This window comes from Sinocyclocheilus grahami, unplaced genomic scaffold, assembly GCF_001515645.1.
Source record: "Sinocyclocheilus grahami isolate Dianchi unplaced genomic scaffold, SAMN03320097.WGS_v1.1 scaffold199.1, whole genome shotgun sequence".
NCBI lineage: Eukaryota > Metazoa > Chordata > Actinopteri > Cypriniformes > Cyprinidae > Sinocyclocheilus > Sinocyclocheilus grahami.
The window spans coordinates 1,165,734-1,177,503 of record NW_015505378.1 but is presented as its reverse complement, the minus strand read 5'-3'; the positions used below and the strand labels follow the sequence as shown (position 1 = coordinate 1,177,503).

Here is an 11,770-nt window from a genome sequence, read left to right as displayed (position 1 = left end):
GCAATTTATCTCATGGTGTTTCAAACCAATTTAAATTTTTTTTTTTATAATTTTGTCAAGTTTATTCTCATAATCTAATAATAAATTATACAAATATATTTAAAAAATAATTTAAAACAATAAAATAAATTTTTTATAATTTTCCTTAGAAAATATACTTCACTGCATGCTTCACTGCTTATTCATATTTATCAAAATCAAAGTCATGTAACTCAACCAGTATGCAAAAGAAACATAAAACAGGAAATATCAGGACTACAACAGAAGTCAGTACGTCTCTTATATCAAATAATTTAATCTTTTTATGACAAGGTTAGTTCAGGTTGTAAAATGTCATGTGGTGCGACTCTGAAAAGACATTTCTAAATGATTAATTTATTATAATTGTAAAAAAAAAAAAAAACTTTTTACTTTTTTAAATATATTTTAAAAATATATTTTGACACAACTAATATCTGCAGATCTCTCTGCAACCTGAAAGACAGTTTAATCATTCAGCAGACCTAAAAAAAAAAGTTCAGTCAAGTTGTAGCACCTAAATTATCTCAAAGTCAAAAATACTACTTAATATGGCTGAATCAATCTGACTACATTAGGTTACTCCAATAAGTTATTTTTAACAATCAGGTAGAAATAGATCTATTAGTTAAAGGGGTCATATGATGCTGCTAAAAAGAACATTATTTGGTGTATTTGGTGTAATGAAATGTGTTTATGTGGTTTAAGGTTCAAAAAACACATTATTTTCCACATATTGTATACTATTGTTTTTCCTCTATGCCCTGCCTTTCTGAAACGCGTCGACTTTTACAAAACTCATCGGTCTGAAAAGCGAGGTGTGCTCTGATTGGCCAGCTATCCAGTGGGTTGTGATTGGCCGAATAACTCAAGCATGTGACGGAAATGTTACACCCCTTACCATACTGTGATGGCATGTCCCGGCGCAATGAAACAAAAACAATAAAACCCATTATAAATGAGGCATTTGTTGCATCCAGTGGGGACATAATTACGGATTATAATGATTTATACTGTCTTTTTACGCGTTGCGTTGCATCGCGCCACGTAAACATAAAACCATGTCTGCATTTGTGATCGGAGGAACGACAAAGCACTACTCTACACTGCTCAAAACTCACATTTGAATCATCAGTGGCAAATCCTTTGCATATGAAAACATACTTACAGACTGTGAGTCAGAAGTGCTAGACTGTCCTTTACCCACTTTATAGAAACAGACACCGGCATTGTAGGCTACTCTCACAGGAAACAGTCCTTGTCCTCCACAAAATGCGCTGCACACATCTGAATATTTGGGTTGAAGTGTTCTGGAACAGTGTTGTAAATACAGCTTAACCACTGATTTGTAGTCGTGTCCTCTTTTGGAAGACCAAACAAAGTTTTTTCACTTTCGCAACAAAACACACAGTGTCTTCACACCATGGGGGTGTTGGTGGCAGCAACAATAAAGTTATGCCTTCTTTCTTTGCGTGAACATTTGGGCGGCGTTTTGCAAATCTACCCACACAGTGATGTAGACATGTGGGGGCGTTTAACGAGATGTTTTAGGTAGGCGTGGACGAGATCTCTTTGAGTTTGAGACTTTAGTCTTCGCAACTTTAGGAATCTTATCTATTCATGAACAGCTTGTAACACTCCAAAGAGAAAGGAAAACTTGAAATCGCATCATATGACCCCTTTAAAAATTATTATGAAGACACTCAGACAGTGTTTAATTTACTCAATCATATGTATTTAAGTTGTAAGGAAAGTATGTTTTTACTTTATGGTTACGACACGACATATTTAGAAATTCAGTAAAATGGTAAAGTTTTCAAGATTTTTCCTTTTCTTTATCATTGACACTCTTATTTTTTGTTTTAAACATGCGTGACCCTTAAACAAATGTCATTGGTTGTTACGTTTCACAACCTTGCCATTTTTTAATATGCAGAAATGCAAATGATTCGAGAGCTCCAGCAAAAGGGAAGATTTTCAGTGGATAATAACTAAAATTTCATTCTGTTCCTCACACAAACCTATCATATACTGTAAGTTCAGAAGAATTTTAAGACAAACATATTTTACTTGGGAACATTCCCATTTTCCTAAAACCAATGAAGCCATGGTTGAGTTGCGAAACATCTTCAGTTAACTTGGACAAGGTCCAGCTGTTGAAAGCTGTCAGAATGTACAGTTCTACAGGCCATATGATCCTCGATGACACAAACAGACAGAGGAAATGGAAATCCAGAGATTTACTGGTTATTGAAACGAGGGGCCATGAATGCACCTAGAGAAGCCTGTGAATGTATGGTTTAGGACAGAGTACGGAGTAGGAGGACAGAGAAGTACTTACCCATGAGAGATACAGCAGTCAACTGGACCAAAAGCCTGGGAATACCAGAGGTGACCTCCTACTTAATTAAAGATATGACTCTGTTTATTCTTATTTTTTATGTTTATGGACCCCAAAGCACGTTCCCACTAAAAAAAGCAGATGTTTCGTGTAAGAGCAGTAAAGGTCTGCAATACTATTAGGGCAATTGTGCATTGCTTCTTAATGTACAAGCTGCAGATGTTCCAGTTAAAATACTGTCATTTGTACTGAAACTATGTTGCTTAACCCTTCCTTTACAGTTTCATTACCATAATGAAGAAAAATCAGTTACACTTTACAATAACGTCCCATCAGTTAATGCAACTAGAATGAGTTATATATTTGTTACAGTATTTATTATTCTTTGTTAAAATTAGTTAATAATTATACAACTGTTCATTGTTAGTTAATGTTAGCTGTGGTCCATTAAATAATGTTAACAGATGCAACTTTTGATTTTAATAATGTATTAATAAAATGTTGAAATTAACTAAGATTACTAAACAGCATTACTAAAGCAGTATTTTTCATTGTTAGTGTGGGTAACTAATGCAGTTAACTAATTTTAACAAATGAAACCTTTGTAAAGGTAAAGCATTAAAAACAAAAAACGATATACGTAAAATATTTTTAATATCTCAGTCGTTTCTCCTAGTCAGCAATAGAGAACAAATAGAGACTTTCACTTCATTTAGAGACTTCAAAGGATTTGCTTAAAACTTATATTTAGTGAAACAGTTTTTGAGAATAATAATTAATACACTAACATATATTCAAGACAGGGTCAATGACAAATAATGATAGAGAAATAGAAAAAAAAAATCCTTTAAAAAATGAGAATTGTCATTATTATCACCACCTTCATGTCATTCCCATATGTAAAACAAAATAATATATTTAAACATATATATTTTCTTGTACTTATACCAATGAATGAAAGTGAATAGGGTCCAGTTTTAAGCTTGTATAATAAGTCATTATATTAAAGGCTTTAAAGACCATATAAAGATTCCAAAACGGGGTCATAGAAGAAGATTTTTGGTTTCCCAAAGAACTTTTCTGTGAACAATTCTTAAAAGAGAAGAATTTTTTTGTGTGTGAAGAACATTTAAAAAAAAATCTAAAGAAGCGTTTTCTACTATAAAGAACCTTTAGTGGAATGGGAAGGTTCCATTGATGTTAAAGGTTATTCATGAAATCACAAATGCCAATAAAGAACCTAAGGAACAGAGTGAAGAACAGTTTGGCAGTTAACAAATGGAATTGCATTAATAAATGTGGAGAAATACAGCTCTTTGTCTTGGCTAATGTCTTTTTCTCTCTCTCAGGCCTGGAGAACGTCACAATCCAGTTGAACCTTGAGGCAGAGTTCCACTTCACCCACCTCATCATGACCTTTAGAGTAAGTGCTGAGGGGACAGTCAACTGGTGAAGTGTGTTTTGGGGGGAAGGTGTCGCCACGATTTGCGGTCGTTAGGAGAGAATGTGGGAAGGGAAGGGGGGTTGATGTGGATTTTGCTGGCAGGAGGGGAAGTGTTGCTCAGTGTGTGGGAGCTGTGGGAGGTCTGGGATAAACCCAGCTGTGTAGCCGACTGGAATGCGACTGGAATGCTTCAGCTGAAGATTACAAATTGTGATGTCATGAAACTAGTAACGACATCAGGGCTAAACACTATTAATAAAATAAAGACTATAAAAATATTTTGTTAGTTGAACTTGAACTGAATGAATGTTAACTTTAATCAAATGAAATGTAAAAAAACAACAACATATAATTATTTTAATTCAGCTAGTTGCCAAGGCATCATTTCGCATTTTCATTTGGTTTAAATTGAAGTAGTAATTAGTATTAAGTAGTAAACTCTCTAATTAAAAAACTAAAACTAATAAATAAAATTAATGGAAACTATACAGACATAAAAAAATTATAACAATTTCAATAACACACAATAAAATTACTAAAACTTTAACTAAAATTAGTGTAAAATGTAAAATGTAAAAAAAAAATCACAATATTAACAAAAACAGTAACTTTTACACTAAACAAACACAGAATGTAATGCTACCATATCAGTCGGTATGTTTTTCTGCATAAGAAATTGTAAGCAAATTTCAAAATAAATATCAGCTTTTACACTAAATTATAATGTTGAGATGCCTAAATTCACTTGCAGCATTTAAATAGATTTATTTTACTTTTTAGTGTTTTATTTTTAATTACACAAAATAGTGTTTTTGATAGTAAAAAAAGATTCATTCATTCATATTAAGGTAGCGTAGTTACATATATTACATGCAATTACTTTAGTAATAACATGGCATAATTTCAAGCAGCTAACCCTAACCTTAACTCTATAGTACATACATGTAGTTAATTATTATTACTGAGTACCTATTTGTGTAATTACACTGTAATGTCACCTTAAAATAAAGTGAAACCAAAAACAAGTATAGATATTATGTAATATTGGAATATCCATATTGGAAGTATCGATCCCAAATTGACAGTGTGCTCTTATGCTCCCTATCTAGACGTTCAGACCTGCTGCCATGGTGATCGAACGTTCTGCAGACTTCGGGAAGACTTGGCAAGTGTATCGTTACTTCGCCTATGACTGTGAGGCCTCCTTCCCCATCGTCTCTCAAGGACCCATAACCAAAGTGGATGATGTTATCTGCGATTCTCGCTACTCCGACATTGAACCCTCAACAGAGGGTGAGGTGAGCTTTGGAAATGCACCGCACTTCTGGTGAATGCTTGCTTAAATACTGGACTTTCCATTGACTCTTGTTGCTTTTGGTTTTGAAGATCATCTTTAGGGTTTTGGATCCAGCCTTCAGGATTGATGATCCTTACAGCTCCAGAATCCAAAGTAAGGACACAAACGAAAACATTTTGACATACATACTTGTCATTAAGGGTGTGTTCACACTTGTCATGTTTGGTTCGATTAAATGAACTCTGGTGCGATTGCTCTGTTAATGCGGTTCGTTTAAGTGTGAACGCTGCCATCCGAACCCATCTTTTTAGCGGTCTCGGTCCACTTTCAAACGAACTCTGGTGCGGTTCGAATTAAATATGAACACAACACGGACCAAAAACAGGAAGTAATGACAAGATGCGATGCTATGCGACATGATTTGACGACGCGGAATGAGAGGCGTATCCAAAACAAAATGAACAGAGGGCAAACGTGGAGCAACGAGGAGGTAAAGTGCCTTTTATGAGCTCTTCGTGAGTTCGCAGGTGGTGAAAATAAAATCATAAGTACATGCAGCAATTAACAGACTTAGTCCAGCAGATGGCATTAGGTGTGTTCAACTAGATGTGTCCGATCGGAGAATGGAAACTTTGATGTCATACAGTTTGGACTGTGCAGTGCTGCTTTAAGTCAAACACAGCTTTTGTTTGGGGTTTTCAGTGAGTTCCGGCGCAAAATATACGCCATTCAACCCGACCAATCAGGTTATGAACATATCACTATGCCTCTAGGTTCGGCATCTTTCGGTTCGCTGTGTGAACGCTTAGCGGACCAGGAGCAAATGTATCGTATTTCTTTTTTGGTCCGGACCAAACGAACCAATAGAACCGAACTACAAATGTGAACTAAGTGGCCTAATAGTCCAACCAAATTGCTGTATTGCTAACTTCTGGCTTCCTATAATTTATAGACATGTTAAAGATCACTAATCTGAGGGTGAAGTTCACTAAGCTGCACACTCTTGGGGACAATCTTCTGGACTCACGTATAGAGATCAAGGAGAAGTACTACTACTCAGTCTATGACATAGTGGTCAGAGGAAACTGTTTTTGCTATGGTCATGCATCTGAATGCGCCCCCATCGATGGAGCTGGAGAGGTCGTGGATGGCATGGTGAGTTTTATGCCATGCAAAAGCCATGTGCTATTGTAATTTAAGTTATTAATAATTTTATTTGTATAATTTTTTTTAACTTTTTTATTATTTTATGTTTATATTTTATTATTTTTACATTGTTATATTTTTAATTTTTTTGCACAATTATATTATTTATTGTTATATTCTAATTTTACTAACTGTTTATATGACTATTTTCAGTGTATTACTCCAAGCTCCATTAAACACTTTATACACTTTCTCCAAAATGTTTCCCTCCAATCACCACAAACTGACTTAGCAATCACATATGAGATGAAATTATGACAATTTAATGCAGTATTTTACCAGAGTGAATTGTAGATAAATAAAGCAATTTTAATACAAAGTGGTTTTTGATTTATGCCACGTTTAAAGGCAGCAGACCTTTTTGTGGCTTTTTAAACCTCTGCTTTGAAGAAAACATCTCACACATACATTTGTCAAGGGAAGAAATCGTTTGAAGTACTATCACAGTCTGCTGCTAATTCAGTTTGGATCTGTTTCACATTAGTATGAAAGTATGCAGACCGCCTTGTGGTTTCATTATTGAATAGTTTACAGTCCAAATAATCATGTGGCAGGGAAAATGCATGCGGAGTCTCTTGTTTACAAACCTTTTTTGGTTTTGTTTCATTTATGTATGAAGTTGTAGTATGTTTTTCTGCAGTTTTATATCAGTAATTTTTAGAGCCATAGAGGAAATACACCGAGGTCCCTGTTTAGTCTGCCGTCTCCTCTGTTTACAGTCTGTCTGCTGTGAGATGCGTCTCAGTCTGTTGCAGCTCTTACAAAAGTAATGAACAGATATTACACCCAGATCTCAATCTCACAACATTTTTATGTGCAAGAATTTCATTCAAACGCACTGAAGTGACTTTAGATCATCTCCAGGCACAGAGCAGTTCTGTGAAAGCTCACAGTAGGGGTGTGCATATCACGATTTTTGAGGATTTTTGATTGTGGACGATTAAAATGTATCCACGTTCTGCTTTTGAAGAAATATCGCAGTATTGGGCTACAGCACATGTTCTATCAGTTGCAGTTCTGGCGCCTCCGTCTCAATATACTGTAACGCAACATACATTTACATCAAATGTTAACTCAGCAGTAGAGTTACACTCACGGGACACTGCACGTCACAAAAGTACATTATTTGCATGTGCTTTAAAGCCTTGCTGGTTAAACATTTCATTTGCGCGCTATTCTGACACATGCTTTTTCTCAGAAAAAGCCTGTCAAACAGCGCCTGATTACTGGACTAAATTATCTTTTGCGTCTGATTGCGCCAATACTGTCAAAACCTATATGCAAATAAATAAATAAATATGTAAAAAGGTTTACATATAAACACAGTTGGTTATGGCTAAAATCAAAGTAAACAGTTGAGAGAAAAACGTATGCATGTCTGTATATTAGATATTTGTACATTATGTGTATTTGTAATTTGTAATAACAAAGATAAAATAATGACAAAGATTTTTTATCTTCTCCCACTTTGGCCTACATATCTGCCATTCTTTTTATTTTATATTTTGATACCTTTGTTTTTAAAATAGGGAAATTAATTTGGCTGTACCACTGTAAACTTGCAAAATAGTAAAACCAACATGACAAAGAATCATGAATCACGATTTTCCTGAAGAAAAGTCGTGATTTGATATTTTTACCATATCGCCCACCCCTAGCTCAAATATAGACTGCATCTAGATCTGTGTCTGTGGCTGGACTGGAGTTTAATGTAGACCAGATGCCTCCAGTATAAACATTTCCTGTTGTCATCTGGTTTATGGCTGGATTTGTAAACCGTTCTGAGCAGCTGTTTTTGTTGTATGAATAAACTTAACAAAACCTTCTAGAGTCTGAGTAGGAAATTAGCTCAAATTCATTTTGAGGACTTCTGTTTATAATTTGTGGTGCCTTTAAATATCCTGATTCACATATAGTATCAATTTGATTACAATTATTTTGCATGTTTTGTTCTTGGTTATCATTATGTCTGTTTTGCCGTAGGTCCATGGCCATTGTATGTGTAATCATAACACCATGGGTCTAAACTGTGAGCGCTGTCAGGACTTTTACCATGACCTGCCCTGGAGGCCCGCCGAGGGACGCAACACCAACGCCTGTAAAAGTATGATGCTCTACAAAGTTAAATTATGGGTCAATGAAAACTATTAATTCATTTAAAAATAACTTTTTTATGACAAGGTTAGTTTAGGTTATAAAATGTCATGTTGTACACTCCCAAAATGTAGTGATATTTATGAATTAATCTTAATTTATTTGTAAGGAAAAAAGTTATTTGAGTAAAAAAGAAAATTTATTTGTAAGAAAAAAAACTTACAAAATATATTTAAAAGCTTTTTATGTATTTTCAAAATGTAATGAAAATCCACTATTACTTTTTACTTGATGGTTGCACCACATGACTTTTTTTAGTCATTAAATTTAAATTTTCTTAAAATTGTATTTAACGTTTTTTTTAAAACCATATGAAACCAGTATATTTTAAAAAGATTTACCTTGCAAATCAGGTGTTACAAGTTTCTTTTTGTAATTTTGTCGCTGCTTTATAGTTTTTAAACATTAGTATCATATTATTGTATCAGTGTTATTGCATGAGAGTTTCTAAACAATGTTTTGATGTTCTTTTTGTAGTACAATTGTTACTGCACTATAGTTTCTAAGGTAGTTTTGACATCGATATTTTAACTTTGGTACATTAATAACTCAGATACATTGGTTACACTTTATTTTAAGGTGTCCTTGTTCCAGTGTAATTATACATTTAAGTACTTAGTAATATTAATTAACTACATGTACTTACTAGATGGTTAGTATTAGGGTTACTTGCATGTAATTATGCATAATTAATTGTTATTATAATAGTAATTACATGTAACGTGTAACAAGGACACCTTAAAATAAAGTGTTACCGATACATTAAACTTTCTGTAACAGCACAAACATGTTTTGTAACTGTTGTAATGCTTTAAAACAACATAGTCAAAAATTCTTTGTTGTACAGTTATTACTGCATTATAGTTTTTAAATAACGTTGTAGTTCTTTGTACAATTGTTTCTGTGTTATAGTTTTCAAATTTGTAATTCTTTGCCATACAGATATTACTGCATCATAGTTTTTGAACAGATTTTGACACTCTTTGTCATACAGTTGTTACTGTGTTACAGTTTTTAATCTTCTTAATTATTTGTTGTACAATAATTACTATGCAATTGTTACTGCATTATAGTTTTTAAACGTTGTAATTCTTTGTTGTACAATTGTTACTGCGTTATAGTTTTTAAACATCATTATTTGTTGTGTAATTGTTACTGCGCTATAGTTTTTAAACGTCGTAGTTCTTTGTAGTGTAATTATTACTGCATTATAGTTTTAAACGTCATTATTTGTTGTGTATTTATTACTGCGTTATAGTTTTTAAACGTCGTAGTTCTTTGTTGTGTAATTGTTACTGCGTTATAGATTTTAAACGTCATTATTTGTTGTGTAATTGTTACTGCGTTATAGTTTTTAAACGTCGTCGTTCTTTGTTGTGTAATTGTTACTACTTTATCGTTTTTAAACGTTGTAGTTCTTTGTTGTGTAATTTTTACTGCGTTATCGTTTTTAAACGTTGTAGTTCTTTGTTGTGTAATTGTTACTGCGTTATAATTTTTAAACGTCGTAGTTCTTTGTTGTGTAATTGTTACTGCGTTATAGTTTTTTTTAACATCATTATTTGTTGTGTAATTGTTACTGCGTTATAGTTTTTAAACATCATCGTTCTTTGTTGTGTAATTGTTACTGCGTTATAGTTTTTAAACATTATCGTTCTTTGTTGTGTAACTGTTACTGCGTTATCGTTTTTAAACATCGTAGTTCTTTGTTGTGTAATTGTTACTGCGTTATAGTTTTTAAACATCATCGTTCTTTGTTGTGTAATTGTTACTGCGTTATCGTTTTTAAACGTCGTAGTTCTTTGTTGTGTAATTGTTACTGCATTATCGTTTTTAAACGTCATAGTTCTTTGTTGTGTAATTGTTACTGCGTTATAGTTTTTAAACGTCATTATTTGTTGTGTAATTGTTGCTGCGTTATAGTTTTTAAACGTCGTCGTTCTTTGTTGTGTAATTGTTACTGCTTTATACTTTTTAAACGTCATTATTTGTTGTGTAATTGTTACTGCGTTATCGTTTTTAAACGTCGTAGTTCTTTGTTGTGTAATTGTTACTGTGTTATAGTTTTTAAACGTCATTATTTGTTGTGTAATTGCTCCTGCGTTATCGTTTTTAAACGTCGTAGTTCTCTGTTGTGTAATTGTTACTGCGTTATAGTTTTTTAACATCATTATTTGTTGAACAATTGTTACTGCGTTATAGTTTTTAAACATCGTAATTCTTTGTTGTGTAATTGTTACTGCGTTATAGTTTTTAAACATCATTATTTGTTGTGTAATTGTTACTGCGTTATAGTTTTTTAAACATCATTATTTGTTGTACAATTGTTACTGCGTTATAGTTTTTAAACATCATTATTTGTTGTACAACATAATTCTTTGTTGTACAGTTGTTACTGCGTTATAGTTTTTAAACAACTTTCTCATAATTTTTTTGTTGTACAGTTGTTACAGCGTTATAGATTTTAAACAACTTTGTCATAATTCTTTGTTGTAGATTTCCTAGATAACATTTCTTTGGTTGTTTCACAGAGTGTAACTGCAATCATCACTCTGATTCCTGTCATTTCGACATGGCCGTGTATAAGGCGTCGGGTAACGTGAGCGGTGGTGTGTGCAACGACTGCAAGCACAACACCATGGGTCACAAGTGTGAACAGTGCAAGCCGTTCTTCTACCAACATCCAGAGAAAGACATCCGCAACCCCAGCATCTGCGAACGTACGTGTCCCCTCTCATTTCCTCTCCTGTCATTTCCTCTGAGCTTTTTCCCCCCTTCAGATGACCGCTGCTTCTCTACCTGTCTGGTCTAGTTTGTGACGTGAGTCTGGTTCAGCTGTTGCTTTGTTCATCTGTGCTCGTGCAGATTTGGGAGCAGAAACACCTGGGCTTTGAAGTAGTCAGTTACCACGGTGTGAGGCACCGACAAAGCAGAAATGCGGCCTGTGAACATCAAACTTTGATAACAGCTTACAATACAATACAATTCATTAATAGTAATCCAACAATTAACATGGAGTAATAATAAAAATGCCTTTATAACATGTATTAATTTGATTAATGTGCATTTCTATATGCATTTTTAGCATTTCATGTTGTATAAATTAGTATTAATTAATACATTTTAAACAAAAATTAATTAAACTATATATATATATATATATATATATTACTTTTTTTAACCATGCAAACATGTTTTGTAACATTGTTGTAGCTCTTATAAATATATTTATAAACCATATATATATATATATATATATATATATATATATATATATATATATATATATATACAGAGAGGGGGACAGAAA

General features: G+C 33.3%; 1 protein-coding gene across 1 annotated transcript in view; it reads left to right on the top strand.

Annotated features, from left to right (window-relative positions):
- LOC107595246 (laminin subunit beta-1-like) overlaps positions 1-11,770 on the top strand; it is a 43,628-nt gene that overhangs the window by 4,506 nt on the left and 27,352 nt on the right. The window contains exons 4-9 of the mRNA XM_016285597.1: positions 3,709-3,782; positions 4,913-5,101; positions 5,190-5,253; positions 6,053-6,255; positions 8,290-8,410; positions 10,992-11,180. Coding sequence (XP_016141083.1) covers positions 3,709-3,782; positions 4,913-5,101; positions 5,190-5,253; positions 6,053-6,255; positions 8,290-8,410; positions 10,992-11,180 — 840 coding nt within the window. The remainder of the gene's footprint in view (positions 1-3,708; positions 3,783-4,912; positions 5,102-5,189; positions 5,254-6,052; positions 6,256-8,289; positions 8,411-10,991; positions 11,181-11,770) is intronic.